General features: G+C 46.1%; 1 protein-coding gene and 1 long non-coding RNA gene across 6 annotated transcripts; one reads left to right on the top strand and one right to left on the bottom strand.

Moving 5' to 3' along the window:
- The first annotated feature begins 3335 nt into the window (after positions 1-3335).
- ZNF394 (zinc finger protein 394) lies at positions 3336-11833 on the top strand. The gene is made up of 3 exons (XM_067705635.1): positions 3336-4811; positions 5590-5716; positions 10432-11833. Exons 1-3 carry the CDS (start codon positions 4401-4403, stop codon positions 11826-11828), a joined length of 1935 nt encoding a protein of 644 aa, XP_067561736.1. The 5' UTR covers positions 3336-4400; the 3' UTR covers positions 11829-11833.
- On the bottom strand, positions 11778-18673 carry LOC137206691 (uncharacterized). 5 transcript variants are annotated; one of them, XR_010934797.1, is made up of 3 exons: positions 18012-18673; positions 16598-16686; positions 11778-16511 (listed from the first exon to the last, which is right to left on the bottom strand). It is a non-coding gene; the product is annotated as an uncharacterized lncRNA (long non-coding RNA). The 5 variants fall into 5 exon arrangements; XR_010934798.1 differs by having other exon boundaries at positions 18396-18673; XR_010934802.1 differs by having other exon boundaries at positions 18016-18067.
- Positions 18674-20507: the final 1834 nt, after the last annotated feature.

The following is a 20507-nucleotide window of genomic DNA, read 5'->3' as shown; positions in this document are numbered from 1 at the left end:
CGAAGCACAGATTTTCACTAGAGATAAGCAACTTACCCTCTCGGGATCCCATCTTTAATAGTCTCGTTTTTGTATCCGTTTGCAAAGCTCTTCGACAGGCACAAGAGTCACTGTCTTACAAGTGATGAAGATGAATGAGGCTCACCGACTCCACTCTGAGTGGCATATATCCTTGGATACTCCAGGCGTTATTTTTTTAGCGTATGTTGTGAATTTTCACTCAAATCAGGGATGGAGTTTTAAGAATGCCTTGCTCGTGCCGTGGTCTACCTTATGGGAATGAAGAAATGCAGAAAATCCCCTACTATCTCCAGAGAGACCTGGAGACGCTTAAATTGACACTGCGGTATGTTTGGTGCAATGTAGTATCTGTATTTCCCTTTTTACATTTAGAATCGTCAAAAGTTCAGACAAAAAAAAAAGTAAAACCAATGAATCACTGAAGTGGTAATTAGTAAAAGTTTATTGTGCACACACCAAAAAGACAGTTAGCAAACTGGGAGCATTCAAACCAAAACAAGGAATGAGGCTCAGAAGTATATTGTTTTAAAGTATCTTATATAGTGTGGAGGCAGTGACTGTTTATTCTTCACAGAGATTGGTTACAATATTAGCATTTTCTTAAATGAAAGGGAATTGGTTAGCGGTTACTTCTTATCGATTTGGGGTAACAATTTAAGTTTTGCTTATGATTTTCAGAGGCATAAGCAGAAAATACCCAGGTCACTGTAACCTGGCTTGTCTTGCAAATTAAGTATGCTAATAAGTTAAGCTTTGCTCTTATTTTTTTTTTTATTTTATTTATTTTTTTATTTTGGCTGCGTTGGGTCTTCTTTGCTGTGTGCGCGCTTTCTCTAGCTGTGGCGAGCGGGGGCTGCTCTTTGTTGCGGTGCGCGGGCTTCTCATTGAGGTGGCTTCTCTTGTTGTGGAGAAAGGGCTCTAGAGCGCAGGCTCAGTAGTTGTGGCGCACAGGCTTAGTTGCTCCGTGGCATGTGGGATCTTCCGGGACCAGGGCTCAAACCTGTGTCCCCTTCATTGGCAGGCGAATTCTTAACCACTTCGCCACCAGGGAAGCCCAAGCTTTACTCTTATGAGTATAAATTTCTCTTCCTTCTTGGTACCAAGAATAGGTGGATTTCTCCTAAGCCACTATAATAGTTCGCTTTTACCCGAGATACACTGTAAATCACGTAACTGATCTTGTTTTCTTCTTGCTTTGGCTGCTGAGGTTTCTCAAAGCCAAACTGTGGGCTACCTTTTGCCAGTAAACAGCAGTTTACAGTGGGCAATTTCTAATCCCATCTTATCCCTGGCTCCATCTTATTTATTCCTGCCCTGTTTTCCTTTTCTCACTTTCTCCCCTCACTTAATTATTTTTAAAAGATGAGGCAGCTAGCATTCTTCAATTAACTTTTTTGAACAAAGCATCAGAAAAGGCATTGGGAACAGAGAAATATGTCATTCAATGATATCAGTGAGAGCAGATGAAAGCACTTGATATTCTGCAGATGAAGGCAAAAGTTACATTACAGGAGAAAGGGAGATAAGAGCTAAGCAAATCACTATATCATGATCAGGGTCCACAGTCACACAACCCAGAAGCAGGAACTAGTGGAGCCCGGACTGGTAATCAGCTAGTAAGGAGACCTACATCTCCTCTCACTGGGAGGAGATGAAAAATCCTTAAACTGCCTTCATAGAACGTGATATTCTCTTCTGTATTCCGTTACTAGTTATATAGGTGGATATTGTCTGGAGCTAGATTTGCCTATACTATAAAGGGTTCTCTTATTTGTGAATTTGCATTCTGTCCAATTCCCTTGCCATCCTTGGCCACCCAACCCTACTCAAAGCCTTGTCCTGCAATACTGGGAAAAGAGCTTTTGACTTCCTGCCAGACTGTGATAGCATTCCCACACAGATGAAAAAGTAGACTTGTGCAAAGTTTCTGCCCCCAGGGACTTTCAAACCGCCTGGAGAGATCAGATGCAAACATGTGACAAGTTATGTCATTAAATTATTACATGTTGGGACTTCCCTGCTGGTCCAGTGGTTAAGACTCTGCACTCCCAATGCAGGGGGCCTGGGTTTGATGCCTGATCAGGGAACTAGATCCTGCATGCATGCTGCAGCTAAGAGCCCACATGCCGCAACTAAAAGATCCTGCAGGCCACAGCTAAAGATCCCACAGGCCACAAAGAAGATCCCGCACGTGGCAACGAAGACCCAGAGCAGCCAAATAAATAAATATTTAAAAAGTATTACATGTTGCTCTAAATTTGTAAAATGATGAATATGAGCCTTGTGAGTAGTGAATTTTTTCTGTGTAAGTGGATGGGACATAAAAATTAATCCCAAAAAATCTGCCTTTTCCTGTTTTTTTGTCCTGTTAATGTCCAATCAAAACAGATCACAACAGACTAATACAGCCACTTACCTGCTAGAGCCTAAAGTAGGGGTTGACTGCCTGTGCTTTTGCACAAACTATGGTTAAATCATTAGTTTATAATTTAAACTTTAGTCCACAGATATGTCTTATGGAATCCTGACCCTGCCTGGGACTTTGCATTCATAAATCAGGACATTAATTGTACAATACTTATTGAAATAAATGATATTTTAAATGCATTTACCCATAACATAACTTAGATAATTCTTCATTTGTTAAATAATGCAGATGATTTAATGTAAATATTAAACTAATGTATAGTATCCTTCATTTCAGTTGCATGGTTTATTTTTCTGAACACTGGCACAGAAAAGAAGAGGTGGGGTGGCAGTGTCCATGTAGATACTTAAAATGAAGTGAGGAAGAGGGAGTAAATGATAGAGCAGGGGAGTAGGGCTTAGAATAGGACAAAATCCTTGGCAACCTGGATACTGTGAAGCATTGCAAGGAAGCTGGGCATAGGAAATCTAAAGTTGGAGGGGATGATACAATCTACTATTGATTTATTGCCTATAAATTTAACCCATTTTAAAATTAAAGGGACTTGCCTGGTGGCACAGTGGTTAAGAATCTGCCTGCCAATACAGGGGACACGGGTTCGAGCCCAGGCCCAGAAAGATCCCACATGCCGCGGAGCAACTAAGCCCATGTGCCACAACTACTGAGCCTGTGCTCTATAGCCTGCAAGCCACAACTCCTGAGCCCGTGCGCTGCAACTACCCCGTGCACCTAGAGCCCGTGTTCCGCAACAAGAGAAGCCACTGCAACGAGAATCCCACGCACAACAAACAGCAGCCCCCATGCAGCAACGAAGACCCAACGCAGCCAAAAATAAATAAATTTATTTTAAAATAATAATTTTTAAAATTAAATTAAATTAAAATATGTCCTCAGTCTACATGGACTCTTTAAGCATTATCTCTTCTGTGAAGCTTAATCTCTTCTGTGAAGTCTTTCACTGTACCCTCTCCATTAGGCATGGTTGATTATTTCCACCTCTGGTTATACAAATAGACACTGCATACACCTCAAAGTACTGCATTTACCACACTGTCCTGCAAGGATTTGTTTAAGTGTCTGTCTCCCTTAGGAGACTGAACAACGGAGAACGGGGACTATGTCTTCCCAGTTTTGTGTCTGTAGTGTCAAGCACGATGCCTGGCATGTAGAAGATACTCAACAAACCTTTCTTGCATTAAATGAATACCCAGTGGATGAATGACCACTTATTGTACAGTTGGAACTTTAACTTTCCCTAAAACAAAATTTACAAAACTTTATTCACAGATAGTGTGTTAAAGAATGACATTCATTTTTAATTTTTGGCTGCGTTGGGTCCTCGTTGCTGCGCGTGGGCTTTCTTTTTAGTAGCGGTGAGGGCTACGTCTTCATTGCCGTGCACGAGCCTCTCATTGCGATGGCCTCTCGCTGCTCTGCATTCTCCCGAGCCCAGCCTCGAACTCCTGTCCCCTGCGTTAGCAAGCAGATTCCCAACCACTGCGCCACCAGGGAAGCCCGGGAGGCCCCTTCGTTTTTAAAGGGAGAATATCCTTTAGTTCGGTAACCTTAAGGACTATAAACGCCACATTAAAATGTACTCGTGCAGAGTATCTCTGAGGGGTGAAGACAGCGAACCACCGAGATGCACCTCACTCCTCCGGGGAGCCTAGAGAGGCCCCGGAAATGCCCGGGAGGGGTGGACACAGCAGGGAGTCGGGACGCACTTCCTGCTGGGGCTATTCCTGCTGGTTTTTGTCACGGGACTTGTCAGCTTCTGGGAGGAGTAGCTGCGGGTAGGAGGGGGCTGGGCAAGGTGGGGGCTTGTTAGGGAGGGGACGGTGGGCAGCCGCTGCTTCGGGGAGATCCGATGAGCTCCGTGGCTTTTTGCTGGGTTTGCTGTCATTTCACCTGAAGGCAGAACTCCGGGAAAGTGCGCACTTGCAGGAGAAGGATGAGTTGGATCTGGACCGCAAGTCAAGGCAGGGTCGCTGCTCTGCCCCTGAGTGATGGACCTTGGATAGTGAAAGTGGAGGAAGATTCACCCGGAGGTGGGGAGTCCGACCCACCAGGGGACTGTCCGGATCCCGAAACTTCCCGACGGCATTTTAGGCGGTTCCGTTATCAAGAGGTGGCCGGACCCGAAGAGGCGCTGAGCCGACTCAGGGAACTTTGTCGTCTGTGGCTGAGGCCCGAGGTGCACTCGAAAGAGCAGATCCTGGAGCTGCTGGTGCTGGAGCAGTTCCTGACCATCCTGCCCCAGGAGCTCCAGGCCTGGGTGCGCAAGCACTGCCCGGAGAGCGGGGAGGAGGCTGCCGCCTTGGTTTGGGCTCTACAGAGAGAGCTTGATGAGACCTCACGCCAGGTGAGGAGTGAACGTGTTCTGGTGGTGGGAATGGAGGTGTGAGGGATGCTGTGGTCTTCATAAGTTCTTTCCTTATTACATTTTGCGTGAACTTTAGGATGTGTATGAAACATGAGCCCTTTAACCTAATGGGACGTCACACCATCTCCAGGTAGGTAGGGTCAGAGTTATTAAACCATAGGACACCCAGCTGGTGCCACAGAATTGCCTGACCTGTGGAAATGCACACACCTGGTGTCAGAAGTGAAGGAGTGTTGTAGTGAATATTCAGAGTACTGAGAGCAGAGGAGACACACAGGAGTGTGGTTTTCCTTTACAAGGAAAGGAGAGGCTCAGGGGAAAACACATTACTGCTGTTGGTGAGGTACCTTCCTCTGAAGATAGATCTTTGTATCCATTTCACAGGTGAGGAAACAGCATCTGAAAGCCAGCACTGCAACTCGGGACTCTGGTTAACCTGTATATGTTCAATCCATATCAGGTGTCTGCTTTGATAAATCACAGCAGTATAACCCAAATGAATATTTTGCTCTCCCCCCAAGTTAGTGTAGACAGTTCATAGAAAGGCTTTTCAGGATTGCAGGAGAATGCCAGCTTCTGTTTTTAGTCACTTTGCAACTCCCGCATCAGTACAAGGCTCACTGATAAAGACTCCGTTGGTCGTGACTCGGTTTCTCAGCGCTCGCAGACTCCTCTCTGGAGTCCGGCTTCATCCTGGCACTGTTGGTGACGCCATCCTGGGATGGCAGGTGCTGAGGGAGGTCTTGTGTTGTTTCAGGGGTTGGTGACAGTCCAGGATGTGGCTGTGTCTCTAACCTGGGAGGAGTGGGAGCGTCTGGGCCCAGCACAGAAGGACCTCTACAGGGAGAGTGCGCCGAAGGATTATGGGAATGCAGTCTCGCCAAGTAAGTGCCCTGCCTTTGCTTGTTTCCAGCTGTGTGATTCCTGGAGGGCTTGCTTCAGTAAATCCCCCAGCCAGCCTGCCATTCAGACACAGGTTGAGAGCCTTCGAGTCCCTTTTGTGACCCAAGCAAGACGTCTCTGTTCTGTATTGTTAGGTGATAGAGTCAGCTTTTTATTTTCGTTCATTTTTTAATAAAAATACATAAGAAAGTATAAAAACATAGAATGAGCACCTGAGGATTAACCACCCAGGTTTATCGAATTTTAATATTGGCCATGGCTTCATTTTTTTTTTCTGAAGAGATAATATATTACAGCCATAGCTATAGGTGAAGCTCTGTGTACCCTCCCTGAAAGCTCTACCCTTGATCCTTCTCCAGCGGTAACCAATATCCTGACTTACCATTTCCATGTTTGTTTTATATTCTTTCTACTTATACATGTAGCCACATATACACACTCTCTCTATATAAATGTATGTAAACACGTAAATATGTAAACATGTAAACGTATATAGTATTTTTACATGTTTTTATAGTATATAAATTATATTACTGTATGGTTCTTTTGCACCTTGGCTTTTTTCTCAACATTGCATTTTTGGGATTTATCCATGTTGATACGTGTAGCTCTAGTTTATTCATTTTAACATCTATATATTTCATTGTATGACTATTCCAATATTTACTTATCCATTCTCCTGTCAACGGACGTTAAGGCTTCTAGTTTTTCACCATTACACACAGTATTATACCAAACGTTCCTGTCTCTTTCTCCCTGTGTTCATATGTAGGAGTCTCTGAAGAGAATATACTTAGGGATGTTTGCCCATCTTGCTGTCCAAAATGATGGGAGCCAATCTGTACTCCTACCAGCCGTATATGAGAATTCTTCTTTCTCCACACCCTTGGCAACATTTGGTGTTCAGCTGACAGCACGATGTCTTAACCCAGTAGCCCAAGTGTTCCTTTTAGAATGTTGGTTTGCATCACACCTCTGCTCATAACCTGAATACTCCTCATTTCACGCAGAGTAAAAGCCTGTGGTGCCTGATGGGACGTGGCCCTGTTCCCTTCTGCTCTCCCCTCACTTACGCCCCCAGCCTCACTGACCTTGCTGCTCCTTGAGCGTGGTGGGCATCCTGCCTCACGGTCTTTGCTCTGATTGCTCCCTCTGCCTGAAATATTATTCCTCCGGATCTCCACCAAACAGACTCCCTGGCTTGTTTCAAGCCTGTGCTCACATCTCACTTTTCGGTGAGGCCTGACCTGACCGTCATGTTAATACATGATTCCTGCCATCAGCCACCTCACAGATCCCTCGCCTTGCCTGACGTGGTCCATAGCATTTATTACCCTCTGACATCCTATATATTTGACTTTATGTTCATCTGTTGTCTGACCACCCCTTCTGGAATGTCAGCTCCACAGGGGGAAGGATTTTTGTCTGTTTTGTTCATTTATATCCCAAGTGCCAAGAATAGTGCCTGGCACAGAGTAGGTGCTCAGTAAGTAATACTGTTAGGATTAATGAATGGTGTATCCTTATCTCCTCTCCTTTCCTCCACTATCTTTTAAATTGTTTTGTGGCTGTTCTTTATGTTTTTGATACTAATCCTTTGTTATTTTATTGGTTATAGAGGTGGCTTGTCTTTCTAACCATGGCGTTTTTGTTATATAAAATTTTGAAATTTTAATATAGTCAAATTTTTCAATCTTTTACTTTATGGTTTGTGTTTTTCGAATCTTCTTAGGAAAATAGGCCCTTCTCAATCCTGATTCCAACTTTGCAGAGACAATAACTTTAAAATCTTTTCACGCCTTCCAGTGGTATTTATTTTCATATTTCTAAATAAGATGCTTATTCTGCTGGGTTTTTGTTTCTCAGTTTCAGTTATTATCTCTTGACTGCCTGCTAAGGACGACAGGGTCCTGTCTCCCCAGCATGCTCACATTTACAGTCCGTAATTCTCTCAGCATAGTTAAATCAGTCTGTTTTTGTTAAGGGAGTGTTTCAGTATTATGCCTATATAAATATTATCTATATTCACCCACCTAATATGTATGACTGTAAGTCTTTTCCTTTACAGCTTTTAGTTTTTCCCAGAATTAATAATGCCTCATTCTGCACGTGCCTCCTTTTCTAAATCCTGAGCACCAGTTCACCCACAAACTCTCTGTTAGAAATGTAAACCCCTCTCAGTAAGTTCAGATTCATCAGATGGGCCATCAGTTTCATTCTCCCCTTGGAGAGTTCCTCCTCAAGCTTCCTCTGCTCCAGGCTGGATGGGCTTCTCCAGGTCAGTTACACAGCTGTTGTCCTAGAACGTTCCTTCACTCTCACCTTTTTCTCTTTCCCGGATCCCATACGATTTTCTTCCTTGGTTTACCCCGTCCATTTGATATAGAACGACCTCCGGTATATTACAGAGAACATATACTTGGGAACTCAATGCATGTCTAAACGCCTTTATTCCTCTCTCACATCCAGATCCTGGTGTGGCTGGATGCAGCATTCTACTTTAGAAATGACTCTACCCTTGAATTTTGAAGACGGTGGATTTTGTAACTAGCTTGCCATGTTGCAATTGAGAAATCTGACGCCACAGTGATATTTTATCCTTGGTGTGTCATCTGTCCTGTGCAGAAGCCTTTAGGAGCTTTTCTTTATTCCTGCTGGTATGAAATTTCACAATGGGTGTGGCTGGGTGTGAGGTTTCTTTTTTCATTCACTGTTCTGAGTAGTTGGTGGGCCCTGACGATATAGACGCTTGCGACTTTGAGTTGTGAGAAATTTTTTGTACTATTATTTTATCTATTTATTTTTATCTCATTTTTTCCTGTTTTCTTTCTGGGATTTCTTCCAGTTGGATGTTGGAACTCATGGGCTGATCCTGTAGGGTTCCCTACCTCCTTCCCATTTCCTTATCTTTTCTTTCCCTTTCTGGGAAATCTCCTTAGCTTTATTTTCCAACTCTTAGGTTGAAATATTTCTGCTCTCATTAATATTTTGAAGAGCTTTTTCTTTAAACATCCCTTTTCTTTTCTTTCTTTTTTTTTTAAGATTTTTTTGATGTGGACCCCTTTTTTTAAAGTCTTTATTGAAATGGCCACAAGACCGCCCCTGTTCTATGTCTTGGCTCTTTGGCTGCGAGGCATGCGGGATCCCAGCTCCCTGACCAGGGATCGAACCTGCACCCTCCGCATTGGAAGGCAAAGTCCCAACCACTGGACCACCAGGGAAGTCCCGAAATATCCCTTTTCTTATTTTTTTAAATAGATTTATTTATTTATTTTTGGCTGCATTGGGTCTTCGTTGCTGGGCGCGGGCTTCCTATAGTTGCGGTGAGCGGGGGCTACTCTTCATTGCAGTGCTCTGGCTTCTCGTTGCAGAGCGCGGGCTCCAGGCATGCGGGCTTCAGTAGTTGTGGCACTCAGGCTCAGTAGTTGTGGCTTGGGGGCTCTAGAGCGCAGGCTTAGTAGTTGTGGCCCATGGGCTTAGTTGCTCTGCGGCAGGTGGGATCTTCCCGGACCAGGGCTCGAACCCGTGTTCCCTGCATTGGCAGGCGGATTCTTAAGCACTGCACCACCAGGGAAGCCATATCCCTTTTCTTATAGCTTCCTTGTTTCCTGGGTGCAGTACTGTCTCTTATTTATCTGCGAATATTAATTATAGGTTATTCAGTTTTCTCTCATTTCATGGATTGCATGTTTCATTGGCATTTCTGTCAGAGGTTTTCCTGAAATTCTGGTAACCTTTCACTTTCTGTTTGTGTTTAGCAGTTAAACCCAAGCATTCTGACTGGAAACTATTGGGAAGGACTTGTGAACTGTGATCTTCAGGACAGGGTCAGGCATCAGGCGCTGTTTTACCTGGAAATTCCCACATGTCAGTGTCTCTGGGTCTTTGGCCCAGGCTGCTAAGTTTTCCCATAGAGGGATTCAGTCAACAGATATTTCATTGCGTGCAGATAAGCCAGGTGCAGTTCTAGGTGGGAATCCAGTAGGGACTAAAGCCTATGAAATCCCTGCCCTTTCTGCCAGGAGGATGTCAGGCTCGGGGCTGACAGTTTGAGCCTGAACAGAGGACAGTGCATGGAGGTTCCACCAGTCAGTGTGTCCATTTTCACTTGACTCTCCTCATGGGAAGGTGGTACCTGTCCCCTGTTCTCAGCTGTGCCTCATGTCCCCAGTCCTGAATTTATCTGGTTCAGCCTTCCTGGAGAGTAAACTGCAAGAATTCTGGACTGGGGGATGGAATCCTTCACAGACTTTCCATCAGTCCTAGATTTACTGCCTACCCAGAGCCTGCCTTCAGACTGGAGGCAGCTGGTGTGTCTGTTACTGTAGCTCATCTCTCTTAGTAAAGCATCCTGCGTGCATGGGATAAAGGTTGTACCGTCTGTGTCAACACCTTCTCCAGTAGTGCCTCGTGTAATACAGTGATTCACACGACAGTGCAGTGGGGCTGGGGCAGGAGAGACGGGTTGGCCGGCGGAGGCACAAGTATAAAAGGAAAGAAACGGGGTTTGTACAGGTAAATGTGAGCACATCTGACAGGTTAGTTAAAATAATTTAACTTCAGGAGTGGTTTCATGGAGGACATTAAAAGGGCTTTGGCCGGGGCGGGGGGGGGGGGGGTTGTTTTTCTGCTAGCACCTTCTTATTCACTCTTGTGCAAGGATGAAATGTCAGCAATCTGTATCTTAATGTTTCAGGTTTGGAAACCAGAACTGAGAACAAAGAGTTGATTCTAAAGCAAGAAATTCTAGAAGAAGTGGAGCCACAAGGGCAGCTACAAGAGTCCCAGGAGAAGGGGCCCCTGTCTTCCGAGTGTGGGGTTGCCCATGAGGACAGGATAGAAAAGCCATCAGGCGACCCCTCACTGCTGAAACTTGAAAAGCCTCCTGAAGATCAGGGAGCCACCAGCATCTCAGATCTCAAGAGTGCTCCCAGAGAAGAGGGAGACTCCAAAAAGAATGAATTGGGGACTAGTGCCAGAAGTTCAAACTTCGTTCCTGCTCAGCACATCCAGACAGCAGAGAGACCCATTACCGGTGATGAACGTGGGAACTATTGCAAACACAGGTTAGATACCGTGAAACCTCATGAATCTCCTGACAGTGGGGAAAACTACCGTCATTCAAGCCTACTTGAGGCGCAGAGGCGGTTCCATGAAGAAAGACCTTATACGTGTGACACCTGTGAGAAGAGTTTCAAACAGCGTTCCGACCTCTTTAAACACCAGAGAACCCACACCGGGGAGAAGCCCTACGGGTGTTCTGTCTGTGGGAAAAGATTCAGTCAGAGCGCTACCCTCGTTAAACACCAGAGGACTCACACTGGAGAGAAGCCTTACACCTGCCCCAAGTGTGGGGACAGCTTCAGACAGAGCTCAAATCTCAGTCGGCATCAGAGAGTCCACATGGGGGAGAAGCACTACATGTGTCACGAGTGCGGGGAAATCTGCCGTCTCTCCAACCATTTTAGACATCAGAGGACACACCAGGGAGAGAGACCCTACACGTGTGAAGAGTGTGCGAAGAGCTTTAAACGGTGTTCCGACCTCTCCAAACACCAGAGAATCCACACTGGGGAGAAGCCCTACGAATGCCAAGAATGTGGAAAAAGCTTCAGTCAGAGCGCAACCCTTGTTAAACACCAGAGGACACACACAGGTGAGAAGCCATACACGTGCCCCAAATGTGGGGACAGCTTCAGACAGAGCTCACACCTCAACCGGCATCAGAGAGTCCACATGGGGCAGAAGCACTACACGTGTCACGAGTGCGGGGAAATCTGCCGTCTCTCCAACCATTTTAGACATCAGAGGACACACCAGGGAGAGAGACCCTACACGTGTGAAGAGTGTGCGAAGAGCTTTAAACGGTGTTCCGACCTCTCCAAACACCAGAGAATCCACACCGGGGAGAAGCCCTACGAATGCCAAGAATGTGGGAAAAGCTTCAGTCAGAGCGCAACCCTCGTTAAACACCAGAGAACTCACACTGGAGAGAAGCCTTACAGATGTCTTGAATGTGGGGACAGCTTTAGACAGAGTTCACACCTCATCCGACACCAAAGAATCCATAGAAATAAAGCCCCATCATTTTGACATGCTTCTGCATGAGCTGTTTTGTTTCTCTCTCTCTCTCTCTTTCTTTCCAGAAACCACATTCTTTGGCTTTTGGAGTATTTCAGTAATCATGGGTCATACTGCCCTGGGCATTACACCCAAGAAAGAGTGAGTCCAGCTAGAGTCTAGGGACGCCCTTTGGTAGCGTATTGCCTTGAAGCAGGACTGCGTGAGTCAGGAGCCCCACCGGAACATACTTTCCAGCAGAGCGAGGGCGGAACCATGAGAGTTCTGTCCTTGTCACTCTTCTGGAACCTCTGCTTTTGGGCCAAATCTTGTCCCCCCGTGTTGCTTCCCTGAGAATGTATTGCAGTCACTTAGAATTGTCTTTCTACTTAGATGGTAGATATTTTATACTCCAGAACACCTTGTACAGTTCAGTGCCTACAAGAGGCACTCTATATATTTGACTTTTTTAAAAATTAATTTTGCAGAGTCCCTCTTTCTTCCCATTCTTTCCTTGTTGCATTAAACACAGCTAAGAACTTGGATTAGAGCCTAAATCTATCTGATTATCTTTCTAGTGCTACCCACTGATAATATGCACTGCATCCATATTTTTGGAATTTTTTTTTTAATTAAGGGAATACAAGTACATTATTGGATATCTGGGAAAACAATAGGGGAAAAATTACCCAAAATCCCAACACCACAATCCATTTGATACCGGTATTTTGGTGTATTTCCTTCTGATTCTTTTTCTGTGCACATTTTTCTATATAACAAAAATCACAGTGTTTATATTTTATATCTTCTTTAGTATTATGTCCTAAGGATTTTACATGGTTTTCCTAAACGTTATGCTTAATAGCTGGTCATTTTCCATCAAGTGGATGTAACAATTCCTTTTGTTGGAAGTTTCAGGTCTGTCTCATTTTTCATTGTTGCAAAAAATGCTGTAGTGAATGTCAGTGTAATTTTAGGATTTGGATTGTTCTTTAGAATCTAACGCTACGTTCAGAGAAGTAGAATTCCTTGATCAGTGTTTTAGTTATTTTATGGCTTTCAATACACCTTTCCCCCAAAGCAAGTGCCAAGTTACATTCTATTATGAGTGTGCCCAGGAAGAAAAAAACATGTTGATAAACTGGTAGCAATCTTCAGCGAGACTCAAAAAGCACTATCTATAAAAGATTGGTAAATTTAACTACACTATATTAGGAAAAGACAAAATAGGAATTACAGCCCATGAAGATGAAAACATACTCAATTACATTAGTAATAAGAAAAATGCAAATTAAGCCACAATTAGATACTATTTCACACCTTACAGATGATCTAACCTTTCAAAATCTGTCAGTACCAAGTACTAACAGAGACGTAGAGTGGTGGGAACTCTCCTCAGCTATTGGTGTGTAAGTTGTTACATTTACTAGGGAAAACGATTTGGTGCTACTTCTTAAAGTTGAACATGTATATAACTTATTTCTAGGTCTTTTCACAGGGAACCAAGAGGCATTTGACATGCTTTTTTGTAAAAGCCCCAAACTGGAAACATCCTGAAAACTGATCAGCCAAAGAGTTTCATAAATTGTGCTATATTCCTGCAGTGGGATACTCAGTGTCAGTGAATATGACTGAACCACAGCTATACAGAGATGCATGATTCTCAACACACATGTAGTGAAAGAACAAGAGTATGATTCCATGTACACTAAGTTCCAGAAAAAGCAAAACTAGGTAATATATTGTCCAGACAGAGATAAGTGGTATATCTACATAACGCAAGAGAATGATTAACCTTTATTGAAGAGGAAGGGAGATGAGACTGGAGAGAATATAAGGGACTTTTGTGATTCTGAAGGTGATTTATTCCTTAACTAGGATGAGGAGGCATGGGTGTTACTGTTTACTGTCATATATATTCATATACTTTTGAACTGTGATATCTCACAAAAAACATGAAAAGTTTATTGTGAAGTATTGCTAACATACACATGAGTGTAGACTAGAGAGAACAATTTTAAAGAACATTCACATATGCACCACACCGATTAATCAATTCTTAATATGTCATATTTGTTTCATATCATTTTTTTTTTTGGCTGTGCCACACAGCTTGTGGGATCTTAGTTCCCTGACCAGAAATCAAACCTGGGCCCCCTGTAGTGAAAGCGTGGAGTCCTAACCACTGGACCACCAGGGAATTCCCTTCATATCATTTTTAAGGAAATAAAACAATATAGGACTTCCCTGGTGACGCAATGGTTAAGAATCCACCTGCCAATGCAGGGGACACAGGTTCGAGCCCTGGTCCGGGAAGATCCCAGAAGCCACAGAGCAACTAAGCCCATGCAACACAACTACTGAGCCCGCGCTCTACAGCCCGTGAGCCACAACTACTGAGCCCGCGCTCTACAGCCCGTGAGCCACAACTACTGAGCCCACACACCACAACTACTGAAGCCTCCACACTTAGAGCCCGTGCTCCACAACAAGAGAAGCCACTGCAATGAGAAGCCCGCGGAGCGCAATGAAGAGTAGCCCCCGCTCGCCGCAACTCGAGAAAGCCCGCGCACAGCAACGAAGACCCAACGCAACCAAAAATAAAATATAAATACATTAATTTAAAAAACAACAACAGGGGCTTCCCTGGTGGCGCAGTGGTTGGGAGTCCGCCTGCGGATGCAGGGGACGCGGGTTCGTGCCCCGGTCCGGGAGGATCCCACGTGCCGCGGAGCGGCTGGGCCCGTGAGCCATGGCCGCTGAGCCTGCGCGTCCACAGCCTGTGCTCCGCAGTGGGAGAGGCCGCAGCGGTGAGAGGCCCGCGTACCGCAAAAAATAAAATAAATAAATCAATAAAAATTAAAAAACAACAACAATGTATACTGTAAGGCAGTGGTGCCCAACCTTTCCAGCACCAGGGACCAGTTTCGTGGAAGACAATTTTTCCATGGATGGGGGTTGGTGGGGTGGGGAGATGGTTCAGGCAGTAAGGCACGCGACAGGGAGCAGCATATGAAGCTTCACTCGCTCACCTGCCACTCACCTCCTGCTGTGTGGCCCAGTTCCGGTACTGGTCCTCAGCCCAGGGGTTGGGGACCCCACTGTAAGGGACACTCATGTGCCCTCCCTAATCCCATTCCCCTCACCTTCAAGCCAACTCATTACCCAAGGAGAGCACGCTTCTGTAGTTGTCCAGCATCACGTCTCTGTAGAGGTCCTTCTGAGCCCAGTCCAGTGTGTCCCACTCTTCCCTGGTGAAGTACAGAGCCACGTCCTCAAAGGACAGCAACCCCTGGAAACATAGCGACTAACTGCAGCTGCAATTCTTACAATAACTTTGTGAGCTACAGTTTTATTATTACAGATGGTCAATATTTGAGGATTCTCTGGCCGTTTGGTCTCTGCTGCAGTCACTCAGCTCTGCTCTGGTAGCACAGACACAGCACAGACACAGGAGAGCAAACGGGTGTGGCTGTGACCCAATAGAACTACTCCCGGCTCCAGGTGAGTTTGCCGACCCTGCTCTGTACAACCCTACCTTCCACATCCTGTATTTCTTCTGCCCGGATCTCTCAGGAAAGAGATGGCTCATTCCCATGAGGTCACTGAGGACGGGGCAGCGAGCGGGCCATTCACACAGGGATGGACAGGCTAATGGGACACAGGGATGGACAGGCTAATGGGACACAGGGACAGACAGGCTAATGGGACACAGGGATGGACAGGCTAATGGGACACAGGGGCGGACAGGCTAATGGGAACCACCCAGGCGGGCTGGAGCTCGTGGGGCTGGCTGTCGTGGGCACCGCTACCCACTAGGTGTGAAGGGGGAGGACGGGAGGGGACACTGGGATCCAGAAAGCTGCTGGAGAAGCAAGACCGGAGCGGGGGGCAGCCCAGCAGGGAGGGACTGAGGGATAAACCCCCAACAGCGATCCCCTGCAGGCGTCTGGTCCCCACCCCATCCCCCTGCCAGAAGCCAGCCCGAAGCAAGAGCAAGGGAGCCCGTGGATGGAGAATATAAAGGCCAGCCTCCCAGGGCGCAGACGAAGTGGGGAACGGTGGAGAGTGTCTCCACGGGCCAAACACAGACCGCTGAGCACCGTGCCCACGGCAGAAGTTTCCATCTGCAACTGTGTATCCAGCGCCCAGGGGCCGAGAGGCCTGGCGTCTGCCCCCCACACTCGCCGTGGTTCAGGGGGTGTTCGTGCGGAAGGGCTTCAGCAATAGGAACACCAGCCCCACCCGAGATGCTTCACGCCGCTCCCCTCTGCAGACAGACCCTGAGTCTCGCAAACGACAGGCCTTTCTTTCCTCCTGCCCACACCTGGCCCAATGCTTCATCTTACTTGACTTAGCAGCAGCATTTAACACAGCTGATTACCCCCTGCTCCTTGAAACTCTTTCTTCAACTGGTTACCAGGATGCCAGACTTTTGGCTTCCCCTTGCCTCACTGGCCACATCATCTCAGTCTCCTTTGCTGGTTCCACTTCCCCTGACCTGGAAGTGTTGGAAGCTATAGGCCTCAGTAATAAGATCTCACCTCTTTTCCATCCATACTTATTCCCTTAGTGATCACAGTTTCATAGTTTAAAATACCATTCACACAGATTACTCCCAAATTTAAAGTTCCAACTGGAGTTCTTCCCAGAGCTTTGAGTTTCCAAGGAAAATTCACTTTCATTCAGTCCTCCAGATGGGATTTCCATGAACCTCTGAAGCAAGATGAAAGAAAGAAATGAGGACACACTATGAACACCAAGCTGAGATTTCACGGGAGGGAGATTAAACTCAAACTTGCCTGGAACTCAACAGGAAGGGGCTCTACGGTAGGCTCCACTTCTTCTGTGCTCTGTTTTTGGGGCAGAGAAGCATCCTCAGTAGTCATAGCTGGAAGGAGTTGCAAAAAAACCATGAAGGAGATAAACTATACCTTCCCACTTCCAAATTCACTAGGACAAAAGCTATCACAAGACAGATGAATTATATACATAAGGCCTACTCCACTTAACTCAAAAAGCTCAGATAAAGACAATAACATGAAAGTGCTTTGACCAAAAAGTTAAACTCATGGACCCATAATATCTCAACCTTTTGGAATAATCTAATGGAGGTGGAAGAGTATGACCTGTTCTTTGTCACAAAAGCAAGCACTGTGGAATATTCTCCCCTCCACGGATTCAGAGGGAAGGGAATGTGGATGAGAACAGAAATGTGGAAAGAGGAAGATGAGACAGGGGGATGCTATACAAGGAGCCTACTTATGGATTTCCAAACATGGTACCTTACTGAGTTTCTCTACTTTGGGGCCTTCTCCTGACATGTGTCTGCTTCCCTTTTCTTTCATGCAGAGGCAACTAACCTTTTCATTCTCATCAAGGGTATTTCCTCCACTTGTCCCCACCTTCAACTCCACGTTTATTTCTGTAATTCTTAACTTTTTCTTCAACTCCAATGGTCAGATAATCCATGATCAACTTCTCTTTGTTGGCCTGTTATTGCTATGACTCCCTCCTTATTCACTGTTTTAGATGAGATAAACATAGACTTTCCAGCAATATATAGTCTGCTTCTTTGTATATCATTCAGCTCTACCCGAAAGCTCTGGAGAGAGATTTTGGGGTAGGCCTTCCCCTCTCTGGAATTGATTCCTACTCCCTGGGGCATCTCCCTCTACCTCTACTCCTAGGAGGCTTATTATTTTGCTTAGAACCCTTATAATTTAGCCTAAATCAACCTTCACAGCTGGAAGACCCTCCTCTGGAGTACTAAGGTCAGTCACTGGATTCCACACGGAAGCAAAAACAGGAGAGCACCGGGGCAGTGAACTGTGAGCTTCAGTCACACACCTGGTTCCAGACGGTGCACAAACTCTCATGAGACCCTCAAGCACAGAAGTGGCCATTAGCTGGCCTGTGAATAATGTAGCAGTAACTGCAAGCAGGGCTCCCACAGTTGCCTTATCTTTTCCTATTCATAAACACCAGGTAATTGATAGATGGGGCCCTTCCTTACGCATTAAGATCCTGAAAATATACAGGCCGGGATTCCCTTCCACGTTGAGTCGAACCCCAAATACAGGCAGGCCCCAAAACTCTGATAGAGCAAAGCACAGAAGGAGAATGAGTAAGACACGGACCCCATTCTTTTCTTTCTGTCCCCAAAGTTCAGAACCTTAAGAATCTAGGCGGAGCGACAAGAGCTAAAGCTAATACCAACGAGAAGCACTCGCGCTCTCCACAGCTCGGAAGCCGAGCCCTCGGTCCTCCGCACTCCCCTTCCCAGAATCCCTCGGTGTGCCACGCCCCCTTCAGGCTACCGGACTCCATTTCCCAGAGCGCTTAGCGGCAACCTCGCTTCCGGGACTCCTCTTCGCTCAGAACAAGGCTCCCGAAGCCGGCTAGCTACCTAGCCGGAAATACTCCAAAGGAGTTCGCGGAGCTCCCGCGGTTGGGACGGGGACGCGGGCAGGGACTAGCCCTGACCCTGCCGAGGCCTGGACCTGAGAGCCCGGCCCGCGCTGTGGTGGGAGGCATTAGAGCCGCGCGCCCAACGGGCGGGTCGCGGAGGTCCGCGCCTCTAACCCGGTCTTCTCTTACCGCCGGACGCGATGCGGACCCGGCTCCCGCCCCAGGGCTAGACTCCGGCCGGGCTGCGCTCTGGGAGGGGCGGGAGGGGCGGACACAGTCGCCTTCCGGACCCACGGAGCTGCGGGGAGACAAAAGGCTCGAGCCCGAGACTCCGTCTGGAGTCGCATCTGCGCACTTGGAGGCCGCCGCGCCGGGTCGGGCGTCCCGGCGGAAGGACTCCACTTCCCAGAGGACTCGGGGACACCGGTGCCTGTCCTGAGAGCGCCTGCAGAGCGAGGGGAGGGAACTGCGGGCCTTTCCTGTCGGCCTCGAAATGGAGATCATTCCCCACCTGATAGGTCTCTTTTCTGAATAAACTGAGAAGCTGTTGTTTAAAAGCTCAGAGTGATTTGAGTGTCTGATTATTCGTTGGGAGTGGGCGATGGGGACCTGTGACACATAGTCTTTTTCCTAGTATTTCTCATTCTTTCTTATAATAAAGCCTCAAATCTGGACACCGAGCGCTAGTACTGATTTTGTTGAAAGCATTTTGGCTGATTTAGAAAGCATCGTCACGGGTGAGCAGCCGTTGTCCTAATAGGAGAGAGATAAAAGAAGAAGCATGGTTAGGAATGAGTTCACAAGGAAAGTTAGATGTGAGAAAGAAGCAAGTAGGGAGGTTGGCTCTGAAGTGAAGGATTGTGCGGACCTAGGAACGTTAGTACTATACTGGGAGGGCCACTCCCTGGAGCCAAAGATCAACCAAGATAAAAGATACTTCTCCCCACAGTGTCAGAAACAGTCGGGGCTTTAGCTTCTAGTTCTTCACAGAAATCCAGGGAAACCCGTCTCATTTCTTTCTTTTTTTAAAAAAATAAATTTATTTTTATTTTTGGCTGCGTTGGGTCTTTGTTGCTGCGCGCGGGCTAAGCAGCAAGCGGGAGCTACTCCTTGCGGTGCCCGGGCTTCTCGTTGGGTGGCTTCTCTTGTTGCAGAGCACGGGCTCTAGGCGCGGGCTTCAATAGTTGTGGCGCACGGGCTTAGTTGCTCTGTGGCATGTGGGATCTTACCGGACCAGGGCTGGAACCCGTGTCCCCTGCATTGGCAGGCGGATTCGTAACCACTGCACCACCAGGGGAGCCTAAACCCATTGTATTTCAATTGCCGTTCCAGTCCAAATTACCATAGTCACCTGAACAGTCTCCACATCTAATCTCCCTTTTCTTCAATCTGTGCTATTCAAAGCAGCCTAGATGAAGATTTAAAAATTAAATCTGTTTATGTCACTCTTCCTAGAACGCTTCAGTGGCTCCCTCTGCCCTGGAGTAAGGTGTAAACCCCTTAACGCAGTTTACAAAACCCTGCATAATCTGGCTCTGCCAATCCTGAATTATCTGTGGCTACCTTCCTACCTTTCTCTATACTCAGATCACATGGGCTTTTTAGTATCTCACATCCCAAACTTTTGCTCTCCCTTAGTCTGCACATTCTGTTTAGAACATCTTCCTCTAGTTACCCTTCAGATTTCAGTTCAAATGTCACTTCTTCAGAGAAGCCTTCCCTTCCCCTTCCTTCCCTTTAATTCAAATTAATTCTCTTGCAGAACTCTGTTCTTTCTCTCCACAGAATTGCCACAATTTATAATCATACATTTTTCTTCTATTATTTAATGTACACAGACACACCAGAATGGGTGTCAACAGCTTGGAAGAAAATCCCAGAGACAATAGTGGAACATACTTAAGAATTGCTCTATTACAATATTCTTGGTGACAAGGAAAGTGATACTGGGTGAAAAAAACATGGGCACAGACAACACTGAGCGGAAAAATGATTCAGAATAGGATTCAGAGTGTGAAGAGTTTAGCAAGGCCTTAACCATTTTATTTTCCTCTTTATGTGAGTACAAGAGTCATATCATTTTAAATGTTTGATTAAAACTATGTCTAAGTAAGTCTAAAATGGACTTATTAATAACATGAAATAAAAGGTCAGAGTGATAATAAAATATTATGTCATAATTTAGTTGGCAGTGTTTTTTCTTTATTGGTGGCACAAAAAATAATGGTGCATCTTATAATTCCACGGTGTCTTAGAATCCATGGAATACTCCAGGTTCTTTACTACTGACTTTGTGAACTG

This window comes from Pseudorca crassidens, chromosome 15 (genome assembly GCF_039906515.1).
Source record: "Pseudorca crassidens isolate mPseCra1 chromosome 15, mPseCra1.hap1, whole genome shotgun sequence".
Lineage (NCBI taxonomy): Eukaryota > Metazoa > Chordata > Mammalia > Artiodactyla > Delphinidae > Pseudorca > Pseudorca crassidens.
This window is presented reverse-complemented; position numbering and strand designations above follow the sequence as displayed.